At 29.7% G+C, this 19993-nt stretch overlaps 3 protein-coding genes across 4 annotated transcripts; 1 reads left to right on the top strand and 2 right to left on the bottom strand.

Annotated features, from left to right (window-relative positions):
* The first annotated feature begins 2777 nt into the window (after nt 1-2777).
* On the top strand, nt 2778-8337 carry LOC126662276 (beta-glucosidase 44-like). The gene is made up of 11 exons (XM_050356204.2): nt 2778-3090; nt 4301-4359; nt 5327-5402; nt 6206-6277; nt 6360-6447; nt 6549-6801; nt 6878-6993; nt 7064-7281; nt 7373-7404; nt 7629-7731; nt 7816-8337. Exons 1-11 carry the CDS (start codon nt 2856-2858, stop codon nt 8091-8093), a joined length of 1530 nt encoding a protein of 509 aa, XP_050212161.1. The 5' UTR covers nt 2778-2855; the 3' UTR covers nt 8094-8337.
* Nucleotides 8338-9249: 912 nt separating this feature from the next.
* LOC126667789 (uncharacterized) lies at nt 9250-9991 on the bottom strand. The gene has a single exon (XM_050360872.2). It carries the CDS (start codon nt 9943-9945, stop codon nt 9313-9315), a length of 633 nt encoding a protein of 210 aa, XP_050216829.1. The 5' UTR covers nt 9946-9991; the 3' UTR covers nt 9250-9312.
* Nucleotides 9992-14836: 4845 nt separating this feature from the next.
* Nucleotides 14837-19675, bottom strand: LOC126676428 (exonuclease 1). Of its 2 annotated transcripts, none has more exons than XM_050370632.2 (12): nt 19479-19675; nt 19358-19394; nt 18927-19101; nt 18752-18830; nt 18385-18429; nt 17868-18017; nt 17623-17737; nt 17426-17526; nt 16471-16568; nt 16270-16362; nt 15853-16070; nt 14837-15464 (listed from the first exon to the last, which is right to left on the bottom strand). In XM_050370632.2, the coding sequence occupies exons 1-12, from the start codon at nt 19554-19556 to the stop codon at nt 14965-14967; spliced, it is 1689 nt and encodes a 562-aa protein (XP_050226589.1). In that variant the 5' UTR covers nt 19557-19675; the 3' UTR covers nt 14837-14964. The 2 variants fall into 2 exon arrangements, with proteins under 2 accessions (XP_050226589.1, XP_050226598.1); XM_050370641.2 differs by having other exon boundaries at nt 14837-15461.
* Nucleotides 19676-19993: the final 318 nt, after the last annotated feature.

Below are 19993 nucleotides of genomic sequence, written 5' to 3'. Positions count from 1 at the left end.
TTGGTTTAATTAGTTTGTTTAATTTTTAAAAAGAAAAAAAAAATAAAAAAAATATTATTTTGCAACCTGCCCAGCACAGGTCTCGAACGAGACCTGTGCTGAAACAGGTTGGTCTTCGAGACTCAGGGTCTCGCACGAGACCCTGTTCATTTTGGAGGTCTTGTTCGAGACCACATAGGGTCACGGACGAGACCCTCACAACGTGCCTCAGCCTACCAGCTCCTAATCCATCCTGTATATATAGCTGTGCACGTCTCTTTTCTTCCAAACCTAATTTTTCCTATCGTTCTATACAAGACCTAGCCGCCATTCTGCTTAAACAAATCTGATACTTCTTTAAACCTTCATCATCCAAGCTCCATTCGATCAAGTTCAGTAAGTATTCTTTAACTTGCTTCTTGGTTTCGATATCGTAATTATCGTTCTTGATTATATCTCGTCCATTTCAGCGATAATCTGAGTTTTCTTTCGACGGTTCCTCACTATTCTTCAATCTTTTTAATCCTAACGCTTCAGAATCATATACGGTACGTAGGAATCCCTCTGTTTGTCGCCTTTTCGATGTCGACTTGTTCTTTCTATATAGTTGCCGATGAGATTGTATTGTTTGATGCGTTGTTCTTTTGAAAATAATACTGCCATTGTTTGTTTCCGGTAACCTTATTGAGTAGAATAGAGATCGTATAGTTCGAATCGTGATTGTTCGTCGGGGTCGCTACCGTTTTGATAAAAAAAATTAGAAATTTTTTTATTTGTTTTGATTATTTTATTTTAATATTTAAAATTACTAAATATTTTAGATGATTATATAATTTTTAGGATAATTTAATTTTATAATATTATATATTATTTATATTGAACAATTTATATTTATTTTTCAAATGTTTCATATATGTAATAAAAATATTTAAATATTTATATTAAAATTATACGGGGATGTAGAGATTTCCATGGAGATGGAGAATTCACGGGGATGGGGATGAGCATAGGTTAATCCCCATCAAATATATGGGGACAAAGATGAGAATGGATTAATCTCCATTAAATATATGGGGACGGAGATTCTCCATAGAAGCGGAGATCGGAATGGGAATAACTTTTTCACCCCACCTCGCCCCGTTGCCATCCCTATTATCATTTCTTTATTATATTGATTTTTCTGCATTCTATATGTATGAGTGAGTATGACTAAATAAGTTATCTCTCCTATTTAAATATTCGAGCTGGACAGCGCTATTAATATTTAGAGGACCACTGCCCATATAGTCATGTTCAGGGGCGGAGCCAGAATTGCGTTTCAGAGGGGGCCAAATTATATATAAAATTTTTGAATAATATAAAAATTGAAAGGGGCCATTCATATAAAAATCTAAAATTAATGGTGTATTTTTTTGGTAAAAACAGAAAAATTAAAGAATTTTTTGTTGACAAATGAGAATTGGGAGGGGTCCTGACCCCTCCCATGGTGTATGTGCCTCCGCCCCTGGTCATGTTCTACTTTTATGAATTGGAAAAGCACGCAAATTATACTCTTTCCATACTAAATTGATAAACAGTTGAGGATAAATATAAATATTAAAAATATTTAAATTTTTTAAATAAAATAAATTAATATATAAAAAATATTATATTTGTTCATATTTAATTGAAAATAAAACACTCTAACATTAGAGTTTTGGTATGAAATTCATACTATTTCACCTCCAACTATTATAGATGTCTTTCTATTTTATATTGAAGTTTGTCTAATCCCCTATTCAAGAATCGTATTCAATAACTCTTAATATTTATAAATTTTTATTTATTTGATCTCTCTAAATTTGACAATGTGTTCCATTTTTTCAAACGTATCGAGTTAGATAGATATTTAAACTCATATCACACACATTTTTTATAAGTGAGTGTAATGCATGCTTCTTCTCCGTCTAAAAAATGACCAAAAAAATTCAAAAATAAATAAAATACAGGGATACATGAAAACAATTATCTTAAAAAGAATTAGATAAACAAAATTTTAAAAATACATAAGAATAAAGATAGGGTTGACCTTAAAATATTTAAGGTTATATGTATATAAACTCAACGTTTAGTGTTTTTTTTTTCTATTTGAGCGCGTATTTAAAAACTTGATATAAAAGACCCACATTTTATTTTTTGTATTTTTCTAGCACCAAGGTGTTTTTCCGCAAAAACAATGTCATTTGAACCGTTTTGAAGGATTAAAACGGAATGATAAAACATTTGGGCGTAAAATTAAAAAAAATGAAAAGTTGATCTTTTTAATGCCAAAAAATAGATACATTTATGCCAAAAGTTAATTAATATGATTAAATTGTAAAAAACGCTAAAATACAAATAAGATATTAGGGTAGTTGATTCTAGGGGTCGCTGTATTTTTTAAAAATTGCAAAATAGTGACCAAACTTCAAAATGTAACGAAATGGTTACTAAACTTTCAAATATGTGACTTTGGAAGGTTTTTAAGTGTTTTACGGTCAAATTATATATATGTAGTAATCAAATTTTGATTATTTATGACCAATAATACCTTATATTTCATATATACATACAATCAACAAAAAATCAACTCGAAATATTTTTCTTTGGTGACCAAATTCCTTCTATCTTAACATAACCAAATAATATAATAACTAAAATGTTACGTATAGAAGTTCGGTCACCATTTTGCAATTTTTGAAAAGTACAGTAACCTCCAAAATCAATTACTCGATAATATCTCTTTCTGGAGTCTATAAAATAAAACGAAGACTTGCTTACTTCACACACCTCTCACTATTTGACTTCTAGTCTTCAATTCTTTTCTTTCTATCAAATCTTTTAATATTGTGGTAAAGATGAGAGGTGGCCAATTGGTATGGCCATTGCTACTATTATCTTTAGCAACCATAGTAATGGCCGTCGCTAATTCAAAGCCGGAGTCCTTAAATCTGGACACCGGAGGGCTAAGCAGAGACAAGTTTCCCAAAGGTTTTGTGTTCGGAGTGGCAACCTCTGCTTATCAAGTTGAAGGAATGGCCGATAAAGATGGCCGTGGCCCCAGCATTTGGGATGCCTTTGTCAAAATTCCCGGTAAGTTTCATTTTTTGCTGCGTTTAACTGTTAAACTTTACTTTACAGTATTATAAAGGTTAAAAAAATTAAAGTCGTGAGTTTCAGTTTCAGTTTCAGTTTCAGTCAAATTTAGTACAAATTAGCTTAGGAGCAAATAACCCTCAAATTCTTTATCACACTTTCGTTTCTTCTCTTTAAAAGTCAAACGATATAATTTTTTATTTATATTTTTGTCAACAATTTAGTTCATCCGTTCATTTTTAGTGTTACGTAGAAGGATTTTACTAAAAAACTTTAAATTTAAATTAAGCCCTTCATTTTTTTTGATAATTATAAATAAAAATATAAAATTTAACGGCTTAATAAATTTAATTTATTTAATTTTTACTTTTAAATTTTTTTAATTTTTTTTTATTTTCTTTTACTTCATTTAGTTTTTAAAATTAATAAAAATTTAGACTATTTTTTTTAAATTTCAATATTAATAAATATTAAAAATTATATCAAAATTGTTAACTCATTAAATTTCATAATAACTTAATTTTTATTTAGACGTATTAAAAAAAATTAATAATAAAATTTAAATCTATTTTTTTAATTTAACCATTTGCCTTAGTAGACTAACATTAAAAATGACAGAAGAATTAAAATATTGATAAAAAAATAAAAATAAAATATCGTTTGTATTTTAAATAAAAGAAATCAAAATGTAAATTATGATATATATGGAAAGTTTTAAAGTAATTTGCTTTTAATTTGAATAGATAAAAATTATACTTCAACTTTGGGATAAATCTATTTTAAAAATCTTAATTGTGGGAAATTATACTTTGATATAAACTTTCTGTATATATTTTTATTTGAAAAATAAATAGTAGTGTGCATGACTTTGTGGTCAATCTTATCTTATTGTCCCTGTCCCAGTAATGTATTCAATTGCTTGATTTGTATAGTTTTAATTCAATTAATATTTAAATTGTATAGTTTAGTTCAATTAATATTTAAATATATAAATTTATAAATCTAAAGATAATATTTTTATTGTTGCTAGTGCAAAGACTATTAAAAATATTTTCTAACCAGAAAAGAAATTGTTTCATTTGTGTACTAATTAATAAAATGATTGAATAAATTTTAGTGTAAGATACGAATATTATATAGTATGAAAGAAAATGTGTGGAGCAATGTAATGGTAACAAAATAACATGTGATGATGGCTTGGGAATAGGGGTCGTCGCCAATAATGCTACTGGCGAGGTTTCAGTGGACCAATATCACCGTTACAAGGTATGTCTTTTTCCTCTTTTTCTTATTTTATTGCTTTCTTATTTTTGTTTATATCCGCTTTTTATAATGACAAAATGGTTACTATGTCGGTTGTAAATTATTGAGAACAAAGGCTAGTGCCGTGATCGATTAACTCACACTTAATCATGATAATTATTTTAATATAAAACTATTTATTTTTAATATCAGTTAGAAACAATACTTTCTATTTTTAAATTCAACTAAGAACAATTTTAAAGTCGACTAACTTTTAAATTGGATCACTATATATCTGAATTTGTTCATTTTGTACAACAAATATTATTTTTAATTGAATAAAATAATTAAGTGTGAGTCAATTTACCGTAATATACATATCTATGAGCCTATATGATCCTTTGCTCAAAATTATTGATACTATTGGAACTATTATAGAAAATCTAAAAGTTCATTAGAGAAATTTTTAGATAGAGTAAGTGTAACATATCATCTATAGGCGGAGCCAATTATTTTAAAATTTATTAAATATTTTAAAAAATTAACAAATAAAATCATATTAATACCATTATTTAGTAATACGTTTTGAAATAATTTGTGCAGTCCACAGATAATGTAGTTGAACTAATCTACTTCTCCGGTTTATTGTCATAAAATTCCGTAGAATTTAAGGGTTTTTTCATTAAAAAACATTAAATTCAGGCGTTTAAAGTTAAACGCCTGAATTTAATGTTTTTTAACGAAAAAACCCTTAAATTCTAAGGAATTTTATGAAATCCATCTGAAATCATTAATAGCAATAAGGATGGATTAAAAGCATAATGAAAAGAAGTGTCAGCTTAGAACTTAGGTGACTAAATGTGGTTTTCTAATTTCTGCTAGTCATTTTATGTGACCAAAGATGCAATTATATTTTCTCACTATTTTCCTTTGAGAAATTGTAAAGTGAAGTTGTTGTATTGTATGGATGACACTACTTCTGATATTGCAGGAAGATATTGACATCATGCAAAAATTCAACTTTGATGCTTACAGATTCTCAATTTCTTGGTCCAGAATTTTCCCATGTAACTTCTTCATTCTTTTTCTTCACATTTTTACATTAATGATATTTATGCAGGGGTCTAACGAGTTGCGACAACCTGTGAGCTACTCATAACTTATTCAAAAAATACTAAAAATTAACTCAATAATACTCAAGTTAAGTCGAATTTGAGTTCACACCTACTGAAGTCAGTAGCAAGTCAAGTTTGAACAAAAAGATATTTGGCTTAAGAAATTTGCAAACTTAATCATACTTTAGAGTTTGAACCTCAATTTATTCAAAAAAAGCACATAAGCCCTTTTAGTTATTTTTTGGCCACTTAAACCCTCAATGTTTTAAATGGTGCAAAAGAGCTCTTTACTTTTTTCGGATAGAGCATTTAAGCCCTTCATTTTATTTTTCGGACACTTATCCCTCGCGTTTTTAGTTATTTCAGTGGTTTTTTCACAAGCGCGGGGTTTATTTGCACCATTTAAATTCATTGAGGGCTTAAATGACCAAGAAAAAAATATTAAAAGGGCTCATGTGCTCTTTACTTGGAAGGATTTTTTTTACCTTCTGCCTTAATTTTTTTATATAACTATACATATCTACAAATTTAATCTAAAATTAAATTTATAAATAATTGAGTTGAGTGATTCTCAAAATTCTACGGAGTTGAAGCTCAAACTCTAAAAATTAAATTTCATCTGTTTTAAATTGAGTTTCGAGCTTCATATTTTCGAACCTAGCTCGAATTTGACAGTGTTTCAACTCAATTTGACACACTAACATGTATACGATGGGGTTGTACGGTTTGATCTCTGACTGAGTGTATTGATGTAGATGGAACTGGGAAAGTGAATTGGAAAGGTGTTGCATACTACAACAGGTTGATTGACTACATGCTCGAAAGAGGTTAAACTTTACACTTAATGCATACATATATTTGATAGACATTTATCCTATTGATGACTATATTATAATAAGTGTAATGCAGGCATTACACCATATGCAAATCTTTATCACTATGATCTCCCTCTGGCTCTTGAGAAGAAGTACACCGGACTATTGAATCGCCAAGTAGTGTAAGTTTTTATCTATTATGTGTTGGTAATTCAATTAGAGTTTTGGTTTTGTTTGAAAAGACATTTGATTGAATATGAAAGTTTGTTTGTAACTCGGGCAGGAAAGACTTTGCGGATTATGCAGAATTTTGTTTCAAGACATTTGGGGATAGAGTAAAGAACTGGATGACATTCAATGAGCCAAGAGTGATTGCTGCTCTTGGTTATGATAACGGCTTCTTTGCGCCTGCTAGATGTTCCAAACCATTCGGAAATTGTACAGCTGGGAATTCTGCAACTGAACCTTACATTGCTGCACATAATCTGATTCTGTCTCATGCAGCTGCAGTTCAGAGATACCGCCAAAAGTATCAAGTTAGTTAGTAGTTATTCTACTACTTGTTGCATTTGACAGCTCATCAGTTGATTAACGAGCCTCTATGCATCGCAGGATAAACAAAAGGGAAGAATTGGTATTCTGTTAGATTTTGTTTGGTATGAACCCCTTACCAGATCTAAAGCTGACAATTATGCTGCTCAACGAGCTCGGGACTTTCATGTTGGATGGTATAAGTTCGTTTTCGTTTCTGTACGACATAGATAGTAACTTAAGTAATACTTATATTTGGCTTCACAGGTTCATTCATCCGATTGTGTATGGAGAGTACCCGAAGACGATGCAAAACATTGTGGGTAAAAGGCTACCTAAATTCACAAAAGAAGAGATCAAGATGGTGAAGGGTTCTATTGATTTTGTGGGTATCAACCAATACACCACTTACTACATGTATGCTCCACATCACTCGAAACCAAAGTACTTGGGCTACCAGCAAGACTGGAATGCTGGATTTGCTTGTGAGAATCTAGTGACTTTCTGTTTTCTTGCATAACACAATTTACTGTCAGAATTGGTTTTCTAATCCACTTGTGACTTGTGACTTTGTAGATGAAAAGAACGGGGTGCCCATCGGTCCAAAGGTATTGTCAAAACTTTTCTAAGACCTATGTTTCACCATTTTTTTTTCTCTATTCAAAAACATTTATGAAACTTCAAAACTCTATATTTATAATATGTTCTTATAAAAATGTCCTTTTTTCTATTTCCGTGCTACATATATAATATGCTTGCGTCGTTTCCTCAATTTAATAAGCATCTGCAGACTAAAAACGGATATTAATTCATATCACTGGAATAAGTGCAGGCTAATTCTTATTGGCTTTACAATGTACCATGGGGTATGTACAAGTCCTTAATGTACATTAAAGAGCACTACGGAAACCCGACTGTCATATTATCTGAAAATGGTATGTCATATTCAGAATATATTACTAATGTACAAGTATGGAGTTTGTTAGATATGTTATATGTTTGGTCTGAAATTCTGACAGGCATGGATGACCCTGGGAATGTGACACTTCCGAAGGGATTGCATGATACGAATAGGATAAACTACTATAAAGGGTATATAACTCAACTAAAGAAGGCCGTTGATGATGGAGCTAATGTGGTTGGCTATTTTGCTTGGTCGTTGCTCGACAACTTTGAATGGCGATTAGGCTACACTTCAAGGTTCGGTATGGTCTATGTCGACTTCTCCAACCTTAAGAGGTACCCAAAAATGTCTGCCTACTGGTTCAAACAAATGCTCCAGCGGAACAACCATTAATCAGCCAACTTCAGCATTAGTTCCTAGTTGCACCCCAACGGTTCAACCAATCAATTAAATAAAAGTGGAGAATGTATTCTGTAGTTGTTTGTGTTCCTGTTATGTCTGGTTGCTCAATCAACTTATTGCTCTCTCTTTTCTGGTTACCTCTGTTTCAGGACCTCTACCTCTAAGGAATAATCTATAGAAAATGGACAAGTACTTCATAAATTGAGTAATATTAATGCTAGCTAGTTGTCTCAAATTAGTTCGGAAAAATTTAATAATTTAAGTAATATTAGTACCGGTTGCATTGATATAATTTAAATTTAAATTATAAAGGTGCCTAATTGCAATTAAAATTTTAATATGGCATAATTGAAATAAATTTTTTAAATTGATGTAATTATAATAATAATATAATCTAATCCAACAAAAAGAACAAAATAAGAATCAGACTTGGATACTAGCACGTCTACCGAAGAAAAATAAGTCAATGGATATATGCAAAAGAAATAAGAATTCCCCGGTAATAATAATGTTTGCTATAAGGCAAGATTGGTAGCTTAAAGGCTATGGTCAGACAGAGAAAATCAAACGAGATATTTTTTTCATTAGAATTTTGTTGGTCTGACTCTTAATAGCACAATTGAATATGGAACTAATTCAGTTGGATATAAAAATAATTTTTTTACATGAAGATTTGGATTAGAAAATCGATATGACTCAGTGCAAACGAGCGAGCGGTTTGTGAACCCGATGTGCTCCACATGTTATGATTTACTTTATATATATATATATATATACTGTTGTTCCGATTTCACAACCTAAACTATAGCTCAAACATAACATAAGTGGTACTAAACTTTTTTTGTTACAAAATGGGTACTAAACTTAGTGAAACATTATAAAATGGATACTAAATTTAGTTAAACGTTACAAAATGGGTACTGTAAGCCACTTTTTGTTGACGTGGCTTCTTCCTTCGTCCAGTCAGTGGGGAATACGTGGCTGAGAGTATCAATTTGTAACGTTGTTTCACTAAGCTTGGTACCCATTTTGAAACAAAAAAAGTTAAGGGCATATTTTAAAATTTTCATAAAGTCCAATACCCTCACAAGTTTAATACCCCGAAAATGTTGAATTATATAAGATACAAATAAAAACAAAAGCCACAGCAGTTTGCAGAGAATAATGTAAGACAATAATCCGGAGAACAAATTAGAGAATTTGATAGAGACTAAGCTATGTGATCCCTACACAAGGGACAAACTCCATTAATCTGGAGCCATGAACGAATACAGTCATTATGATAAAGATGTGAACAAGCCATTTGAGTTGCTTCGACACCAATCACAAGCTCTTCCAAGCAAATTGTACATCTACCATTACCATTACCTGATTCTATTTTCAACTTCCCCAGTGCATCAATTACCGACTCTTTCGCCGGCTCCAGCTCCTCGTAGTAATCATCATCACTCTCGCTCTCGCTCTCACTCTCGCTCTCCTGTTCAACATGCACCAGAAAGTACAAAACCTTCTTATTCAAACCAAAACTTTGAGTCTCAATTTTTTTAGCAACTTGGCAAAATATATGACCTATCAACAGTTCTTGAGCTGGAAGATCCAAATCAACAAGAATTCCCCGTATAATACACCCGAACGTTTCACGTTCAAATATTAAGTCGTGACGTATTGTTAATGTTGAATCAGGCGGCTGCTTTTGATCGTCTTCTTTAAGCATTGATGCCGGTACTGCCTTGATTAAGAATTTTCCATCGGAAGAGGTCGCCGTCTTCTCTTGTTCTGCTGCTTCTTCGTCGTCTAATAAAACCACTCTGCAAGAAATTCCGTCGTCTCCTGTGTATATCATCTTTCTACACAAATGCCTTAAAATAACAAAAAAGAGAGAGCTCGAAATCTTAATGGATTCTTTCTTTAACTATTTATTGGTAAAACCAAAACAGGACTCTACTCTATTTTATGAGTAACTAGGTCGATGAGATTAAATTAAAAAATGTAAAATCTTAGTATTTCTGATTTAAAAATTATATTTATCATATTATTTTAATATTTATTGAAGTCTTATTTAGTTTATGTTTAATTAGTTTTACAAATAAGAGATAATTGCTAAAACTTCATGAGGTAGGTTAAAATAACTAAATTTCTCTCATATCTGAAAATATTTTTTTTCTTTTCTTTTGATGTTTGATCTGATTAACTACTACTCTTTTCTGCCATTTAACTATATCATTTGACTCGTCAAACGGTCAAATTATTAAAATTGAAGTTTAATTTGAATTCTAAATTATTTTTCGTTAATAAGTCTAAAAATTATAAAAATTAAATACTTTATGATACAATAGTTTATAATTATTTGTTAAATTATAATTTATTTGTATTTATTTTAAGTTAGTATATTCTTAATAGTAATAACATTTATTATTGTTGTTATTATTTTTAATAAAATATTTTTACAAATAATTGTAATGTAAAAGTGAAATTATATTAAAACAATCTTTGCAAATTTAGGAGTTGGTTCCTAAAAAAAGTATAATTTACTTATTTTTAAGCTACTTGATTCATATATTAAACATTCCTTCATTTCTATAACCTATATTAAATTAAAATTTTAATTTATCAATGTAAATTAACTTTTACAGCTTATTTATATAATTAGATTTTACAAAAAAACTCTCATATTTAATAACTTCTAGACATTAATATTAATGCTAAACTCTTTGATTTTATAATCTTAATTTTTTAAGTTTAAAATTTAAAAGTAAACTTAAAATTAAATGTAATATCAATTTTTAATTTTTGTTTTTCATATTTTACTAAACATAAATGATAAAACAAAACATTTCAAATTTCATAAATGGTTAAACTATTTAAATTTGTACATAAACCTTTAAAATTCTATAACTTTAAACTTTAATTAATTTACATTTACATTTTAATTTTTAAATTATTAATAATTTAATAAAAAAATTATTTTCATAATTTTAAATTATTTTAAATTAAATATTAAGTAATGATATACAGTGACGGAGTCAGACCCTAATTTAAGACTGTGCACAATATAATTAAAAAAATTAAAATTTTATACTATAAATAACAAGCTTAATCAACAAAAATTATTAAAATTTTACGAGTTTTATCAGTTATATTTTAACCTTTAAAATCGGCACATTTAGCCTTTTTCAGCATATTTGGTACCTTTTATAACCATTTTTTTTAAATCAAACCAATTTTTTGCTAAAATATTTTTGGTTTTTGTGGTTTAATTGGATGAAGAGTGTTGTCATATCACACATTTGTTAAATTGGTAGTGACGTGACTGGCATATCGAAACAAAATCGGTTCAATTCAAAAATGGCTATAAAAAGTACTAAATATACTAAAACAAGCTAATGAGGCGATTTTTAAAAGTTTAGATATAACTGAGAAAACTCACAAATATTTGGTATTTTTTGTGATTAAGTCTAAATATAATAATTCAAAAAATTTAATTTTTTAAATTATAAAATAGGATATTATTATAAAAAGAACAACTAATATTTTTGTTCAAAAGCTAGGTATATTGATAAGATAAAATATTACAAAGTAGAAACACAATTAAACTCTGTATAAATAGTTTACAAATTTTCCCTAAGCTAATTTTGTTGAATAAAGATTTGAGGTAGGGCCCAGGCACTGTCTGCCCCTACCTTGGATCCGTCTCTGATGATATATATATATATAGAATACATTTTATGAAAGAAGACTACTGTCATTTGACAATTTAAATTGGATACAAGAATCTATAAAAAAAATTGGATACAAGGAAAAATTATTAGAGAATTAAAAAAAATGAAAGAACACAATTAATAAAAAAATTATACCTTTAAAGTTGCACCGCACATAAACTATATATCAATCTTTTATTCAAAATCAATAGCTTCCATTTTTGTGATATTATTGTGACGTTAAAATTTAATAGGACTTGAGCTGGTATCTACATTAGTGTCAAAAAAACTATGTAGCTATATTAAAACTAAATTTATTGTAATAAATATTTCAATATGTAAAAGGTAAACTAATTAAAATCTTACCTGTCAAGTAGAAGTCGGTATACAATTAGAACGGAATGTAAGCAAGCCATCAATACTAATATTCCTAGTATAGTAAAAGTGAGCATAACATATGCAAATGAAGACAAAATGTGTATTTGATTCTCACCTCTTTTTATTTTGGCTTTACCAAATTTCCATTCTTCAATGCTCATTCTAAAAAAGGACCTTATCATTGAAAAACTTTACATATCTTAGCCTAAAAAAATGGTTGTGCATGTTTAGTTCTCTATTTATATATAATAACATGAAGAAGGGTGATAGTTAATTGAGGAAGAAGAAAAGTTATAGCCGTTGAATTTTGTTATTGATTGTTAGATATATGAATAGTTGCCATATGAAAATAATAATGAGAAATTAATAGTTAATTCCAAAACAAATAGTCATTGATGAAAATATGAGAAGTTGTTCATTTGAAAAAAGTGGTGATCAGAGACATTAATAAGGATAATAACATAGTTAACTTGTTTTCTATATTATATATATAAATATAAATATTAAATAAAAATCCATTTGGCGGAATTAGAAAAATCCATTTGGCAAAATTTTATTGAAAGTACTTATGGAGCTCAAGATTATATAATTGTATGATGATGATTATTCCGTATGTGTTTTGTGGGTACGACAACTACACTTGGACCGCTGATTAGCATTAAGCCGTGAGCAATTTGCTGTATTTTACATGGAACAATCTACAAATTAGTTGAATTATCTTCGGTATTATCTTTTAACTACTCGTAAGCTCGCACATTTGCGCGAATTCACGTTAATATTTAATGGCCTGATTACTTAAAAAAAACCCACCTTATAATATTTTTTCGTTTATACCCTCACGTAGGAAAAGTTTATTTTTACTTTTTTTTTTTAATTTTTCGTTTTCATCTCTACCCTAAAATGTAAATTTTTGACAATTAAATTAATTAAAGAATGAAAATCTTATAAATAATTAATAATATTAATGTTTAATTAGAATATAGCTAAATATAAAGGATCATTTTGAATATTTTTCCAAATAAAAAGAGGTCAAATTAGCTCTTTAGAGTAGAGACGAAAATGAAAAATCAAAAAAATGGTACAAATGAACTTTTTCCTATGTTAAGGTATAAACGAATAAATGTTAGAAGGTGGAGTTTTTTTTAATTAATTAGGCCATATTTAATTTATATAATAATACAAAAAATGTCAAAAAAATTCAAACTAATGAAATTTATTATAATTTCCAGCAAAAGATTATTTTAAAGCATATATATATATTAACAACAGTTTTTAAAAATTAAATAAGTTAAATAAATATTTTTATTCAATTTAAAAATTTAATGATAATTACCTATTAGTAATAACTTTTAAAATAAATTATGCATATTATTTTAATTTGAAACTCATGAGAATACTTATCTCGTATAAGTATTTTATTCAATTAAAAAAAAACTAATTATAATTATCTTTTAATAACAATTTTAAAAGAATTAAATAAATGAAAAACTAATTATAATTATATTTTAATAACAACTTTAATTTTTTTTAAATAACAACTTTAAAAGAATTAAATAAATGAGTATTTTATTTAAGTTAGGAACTTTTGAGAGTGTTCCTTTAATCCTTTCAATTATATGAGTATATAGATTGAAAAAGAAACTATATATCTAACCAAATGAACATCTCAAGAGTTACTGATTAGATAAAACACTTATTTAGTTTTTGAAAGTTATTATTAATAGATAGTTCATTAGTTTTCTAGTTTAAATAAAATACCTCGTAGTATCTCTCTAGATTTATTATTAATAGACAGTTCTGTGAAAGATAGTGATTTTTCTAGTATTTTTGTAAACTTTAAACAATTTGATAAAAGAGTGTTTATTCCACACAACGGATGTGCCATGTCATTTTTACAACAAGCCAATAATCATTTGCGATAGGGAATCTTTATTTATTACTTATTTTTTTATCATTAAACATTTGCACATGGCTAACGCCTCATTGGTTTGTTACACGAATGACGTGGCGCAACCGTTGCGTTGTATAATTATTCTTGATAAAACCACATATATGCAGCCATTTAAAACTTGAGTTAGAGCTTTGGCTCCCAACTAAGAGCATCTCCATTGCATGTTGTATTTTTTATGCTATTTTTAGCATAAAATAAGATAAAATGCTACATATAGCACATATTATTAAAATTTGCTCCATTGCAAAATGCTAAACTAAATGCTAAATTTATAGTTTTATAAGTGATTATCATTATTGATGGCAAATCTGTAAATAATTTAGATATAATAAAATTTAGCATATGCTAAACTTTCTAACAAATTTGGCACAAAGTTTAGCATATGCTAAATTTAGCACATGAAATAGAAGTGCAATGGAGATGTGCTTTTTATACTAAATGTTAAATTATAGCATTGTGAGGTATTTTAGCACTAGAGTGGAGATGCTCTAACTTGCTCAAGTGGGGATAAATCTAAATGTGAAAAACTTGAAGATACTCTTATAATTAGAATCCGTTCAAGACATCTCATAGTAGTACCAAAAAATAAAAACCACAAGTGTTTACGCCTTTTTTGGTGTTTTTAAAATTTTTTCTTTTCTATATTCACTATTTGCAGATATTGCCTAGGACAAAAGCAGACAAAAAAACTAGCTGACCAGTATTACTTCTAGGAAATTAGATTGCTTTCCAGACTATTGTATGAACTCCATAACTAAGGGTCCACAGAAAATAATACTAAATTATATCCCAAAATGGCCAAAAATTATATAATAAAGGAGATGAGATTGAAAAGCTACACTCTAGAAAAGAAATTCAAGATACTGTTCTGCTTACTCTCTGCAGTATTATTATGTTTACTTTTCTTCAATTTTCCAATTTTACCTATACCTTTCACTTCATAACTCTTTACAGGCTTGGAGTTTACACTTTCTTGGGATTCTTTAGCAGCACACAAGGTTTCTGAGACTTGTAGTTTCGTTATCTCAGAAGCTTCTTCATCCATAATTGCATTCTGATGCAACTTTCTTTTCTTGGAAAGTACATTTATAGCACTATCTGGGGTAGAAAACAGTACATCAGACCTGTCGTCGTCTGACAGATCTAAATCTGAGTCAGCACTGCTCTTTATGATGAATGGATTCTTGGGAATCTTTCTTGGAACATCTTCGGGAATCGTTATCTTTTCTGCTGGTTCATGGGTTTCTTCAGGTGAGACTAGTTTCTGAAGAGCTACGGCTTCACTCACATACTTCTTTTCAGTCAGAACAGGATCTTGAGTCATTGCTAAACCTGCTGCAACCATAATCCACAAATATAAGTAAATTTCATGTCTGGTGAACTGCTTTAGATTAGTTTTGTAGGCATAAGCCTAAACATTACATTCAAATGTTTGTGTCTCGGATTTGAACCTGACCTCTCATGGTAATAAATAAATTAAAAAAAGGCAATTCTATAATATGTGGCTCAAACTTCTTTGGTACTACGTTTTGGCGTTTTATTCCGTTTCCAAAAATACTCTTTAACTCTATGTATAATATATTCTTGTAAAATATATGGTTTTGTCAAATTTAGTTTCGGTTTTTCCTGTTTTCGTAATATGTAGGGCTCAAATAAGTGTATTCATAAGATATTTATGTGGCCATCTATGTTCAAGAAAGTTCAATGTGCTAAATAAACTTGCCTGTAACACCATTTTCGCTGGCTTTCCTTGATTTGCCCACCAAGGTTATTTTCTGTCTCGAAGCAATGATGGCTGCAGGTTTCTGGAGTTCACAGTGATTTCGGATAACAATGGGGTCCTGAAGATACTTAGAACTTGGGTAAACGTCAAAGGCCTCCATGTTGATAGGATTCAAGTTCCCTTCAGCAATGGCAATTACTACTGATGGAGGCAGTTCTCTGATAATCAGAGTCTAGGAAAAAACTTTCACATTACAACAATCACATGCCATCATAATCAAACGTGACTTTCAGGTTTCATCAATACAAGTGCATGATAGTAGTAGCCAGTAGGAGTAAGAATATGTTTATAAAGATGCATTTTCAGTAAATGATTCAAATTCTTAAAAACAAAATTGACCAAAAGAAAAAAGGATACGGTCCTAGAAAATCAAGCTTCTCATCCAGTAAATCCAGAAGATTTTGTGGAATGGGTTTAATGTGTTTGAGATTCTTAATTGTGGCATCATATCTGCATGTAACATCACAATCTTATTTTATGCATAAAATATACTAATATCATAACTGAATTAAATAAAGTTTGAAATTATTGAATGATGTAATTCAGAACTACACGCACATTCTAGCATGCTGGAAAACCGAAAGAGCTTCTCTGAAGGATTTGGAATAATCTTCTGGCATTTGATTCGCCTTCTCCAACTTCAGAATGGATAATACCTGCAAGAAGTCAACCATCACAGTATTGAGGATCAAGAAAATCTTCATAATTTAGAACTGTAATTTTAATGTAGTTTACAAAGGCATCTAACGTTACAAGAAAACTTTCATAGAGGAAAGACTGAACATCAGATGAAACTGCAGAAAAAAAGTGTCACTGAAAGTTAATCTGCAACTTATCTCTGTAAAATAATTATTTATTTATCTCGAACTCTACATAATATAGTGAGACTACATTCTTTTTTCAGAATGGTTCTGCGACTCGATCATTCTACCAATCCTTCAAAAGACTAGCTCAAAGAGTGATATATTAAAAACAAACAGTTGGATGATTCTAAAACTCAATCTCGGAATGCTGTCAAATTATGGTTCAAAAGCTGCCGTCTATGGAGAAATACACTTAAACTTGGAAAGATATTGTTACATAAACCCTGTGAACTAGATAATACTGCACTCTAGCTGACATTCTTTTTGAGATCCAACTCTTATACCTTCATTGTTGGAACAAACTGCTGTGTTTTTTTTATGCTCAAGGAGAAGATTAAGAAAAGATGATTTTCATATAGAAAATGGGGCATCAAATTTTTGAATTCACCAACATATGATGTTCACTCTGATAAGGGCTATACTGCCAATATTGCATGAATGGTTGATAGAGAACCAGTAGTCTTGTTTGTCGGCAATAAGTGATTCAATATGCACAAAAGATACAAATCAATCTGAATTCAACTCGAACAGAATCTAATATGAGTGATAATTTTTCTACGACAATTCTTTATACTCCTAATTAGAGTTAGAAGGCATATCAATATGTAATATAATTGTTTTGATTTCAAAAACCAGGCAGGAATACTTACACGGTCCAAGTTTTTATATTTTGAAACAAAGGAATGAGCCTTACAAATCCCGATTCCAGGAACAGATGGAAGAAAATCACAACCAGCTAATACACACATGCCTGTAAAAGTGTTAAAAGTTGAGCAAACTTATCAGTATTGACTATGACAAGATTGTCTGAGTTGCACTCCAAAAGATATTTTCACAGCAGACTCACCTGCAAACAATTCCCTGTCAAAATGCTGAAATGAGGGTTTGGATGGCACAGCATCAAAAATCTTGTCCAAAACCATCTCTTCGCCATTGCCATATCGATCCATCTTAAATATGATCTGTTAAAAACTAAAGGAAATCAAGACAAGACAATACCAATAGTTTCAATAACAAACAAAGTCGTATAAGTAATCAGGAGAGCGGTAGACCTCCATTTCCAACAAATCAAAGTTCTGTGGAAGTTCTTACAGCTTGGCAACCATATGCCAACAGATCACTATCCTCCGTGATAACTGCTGCAATGCCGCCCTTTTCTGCATCAACACTCGATAAGTATGCCAACTGTGCATCAGCCTCATATGGAGCTACCACAAATTCCACATTTTCAGTTCTCAATATCTGAAAAATGAGCAACGTGATATTTTTCACTAGAGGATGATATGAAGCGCATTACTTGTTTCTTAATTCTGATGCAGAGCAATAATCTTTAAATGTTTATAACTTCTGATCGGGTTGGAATTACGGGATCCATAGTATATCAAATAGTACATCTACATTATTTGTTTTGGATTTAGTTTTTATTTCTTTTTCATTGTCATTTAGATTACTGTTTAGACTCGATAAACATGTCTACTATAGTTAATTTTAATATAAAAGAACATTACCGAATTGTATCTCTCAGATTATATTTTAGTTTGTTATTTCGCTGAGTGAGTAATTAAACTAACTAATGTAAACAGGTGATAATGTGAAAACAAATAGTTACCTGAATCAGTTGATGTGCCATGAGCGGGGTGATACTCACTGCTCTCTACAAGAAACATAACTTATGATCGTTGAAAAGTAATGCGAAATGAATAAAAGTTGATCCTAATTATACAAATCTGTTTATATTTAAACATGCAAACAACAGGTTCAACAACATTTTCTGATAGCCGCAGTTTTAGATTAAAACATTGCTTGGAAATTTACAGAAGCAAATCAAACAGAAAATAAGCCTATCAATAAATTAAGATAAATTCATAAACAGTCCAGAATTAGTAACAGAATGAGACAGTCATTCAATTTAAGCCGAAAAACCTCAAAACTGCATTGATTTGCAAACAATATATAAAAATATGAAATGTTTATACCTGGAAGAACTCAATAGCAGCATTAACATTCCCTTGTTTAAGCTTCTCCATAGCCGATTCACGATTCGTTTCTCTTCTCCTTAAATAATCAAAACAAACCCACCCAAAATTAAATCTCTGTAACAGAAGACAAATTTAAGTTATACAATTTAAAAAAAAAAATTAAAAAAGAGACCTGTGTCTTTCATGTTCTGTCGAAGCTTTACAAGGAATTTTGGCACCATCAAAAACAACAACTGGGGTTATCTTGTAGTGTCTTAGTAGATTGATTCTGTGCATAAAATAGTTCAAATATCGAAGCTTTTTATCGCTATTCATATCCAAACATATCTCCATACTACAAGAATAAGCTGCAAAAACACACAGAATTTTAACCAACTCAAGAACCCAGAAACGAAATTGTAAAAAATAATACATTAATTCATTACACCCAGAAAGCTTTAAAAATAACGAACGAGCTATATTTCAAATGGTATAAACATTGGGCAACATTCTGCCAAATTATGGATTCAATTCCTCCCGCAATCGTTCCTCCTCATCGGTTATACAAAAAAGCTTTAAAAATAAAGAAAATGATTATAATGTAGAAAGATTAAAGACTATTACCTCCTTTGTGAAGCCATGAATATGCATCAATACCAACCTGCAACACATTAAAATAAAAAAGTAAATATTGATAAACAGAGAGAGTTCAAAAATAAAACAAATTAAAAAGTGGGAGTTCTACTCTTTTGCCGCTATATTTTTTGATGTGAATGGATTGCAAGTAAGGTTTGATGAACCTTAGAAGATCTTTGATACCCATCACAGATAATTGTGGCTGCTGCTTAATAAACCTTTCTTTTATTAGATGTTCCAAGATTTTCTTTTTGTCTGGTTAACTCTTCTGGTTGCTTATGACTGCTTGAGCAAAAATGGCGGGAAATTTTGCAAATGGCACAATATGGAGGCAAAGTTGAAATAGCGGTGTCTAGCTAAATCCTAGTATTTCTTTTTTTTTTTAATTAAATATCACTATATTAAATGAGGGTAAAAACACACAATAATCACTCCAGCATAATTATTAACCTAACTAATTAATCGATTGACGTTTACTAAGCAAAATTTAAAGGACACGTATTCGCTAATTCACTATCGCGTAATTAACTCATACGTTGTTAATTGTTATGGTCAATTTAGCTTTCTCAAATCAAAATTAAAACACATGACGATGAATAAACTAACCAAATAAATTCAAACAAT

Source organism: Mercurialis annua, linkage group LG1-X (assembly GCF_937616625.2).
Source record: "Mercurialis annua linkage group LG1-X, ddMerAnnu1.2, whole genome shotgun sequence".
In the NCBI taxonomy this organism is placed as follows: domain Eukaryota; kingdom Viridiplantae; phylum Streptophyta; class Magnoliopsida; order Malpighiales; family Euphorbiaceae; genus Mercurialis; species Mercurialis annua.
The sequence above is the reverse complement of the archived record's forward strand: the minus strand, read 5'-3'. Positions and strand labels throughout refer to the sequence as shown.

Bases quoted from the DNA above. Each gene is read 5' to 3' on its own strand.
- LOC126676428 (XM_050370632.2), bottom strand. From the start codon at position 19,556: ATGGGTATCAAAGATCTTCTAAGGTTCATCAAACCTTACTTGCAATCC. The intron at 16,569-17,425 runs GTAAGTATTCCT...GACTTCTTGCAG, and splicing joins AATATAAAAACTTGGACCGT to GTATTATCCATTCTGAAGTT. The intron at 16,363-16,470 runs GTGCGTGTAGTT...TGTTACATGCAG, and splicing joins GTTTTCCAGCATGCTAGAAT to ATATGATGCCACAATTAAGA.
- LOC126667789 (XM_050360872.2), bottom strand. From the start codon at position 9,945: ATGATATACACAGGAGACGACGGAATTTCTTGCAGAGTGGTTTTATTA.
- LOC126662276 (XM_050356204.2), top strand. From the start codon at position 2,856: ATGAGAGGTGGCCAATTGGTATGGCCATTGCTACTATTATCTTTAGCA. The intron at 6,994-7,063 runs GTATAAGTTCGT...TTGGCTTCACAG, and splicing joins CGGGACTTTCATGTTGGATG to GTTCATTCATCCGATTGTGT. The intron at 7,405-7,628 runs GTATTGTCAAAA...GAATAAGTGCAG, and splicing joins GGGTGCCCATCGGTCCAAAG to GCTAATTCTTATTGGCTTTA.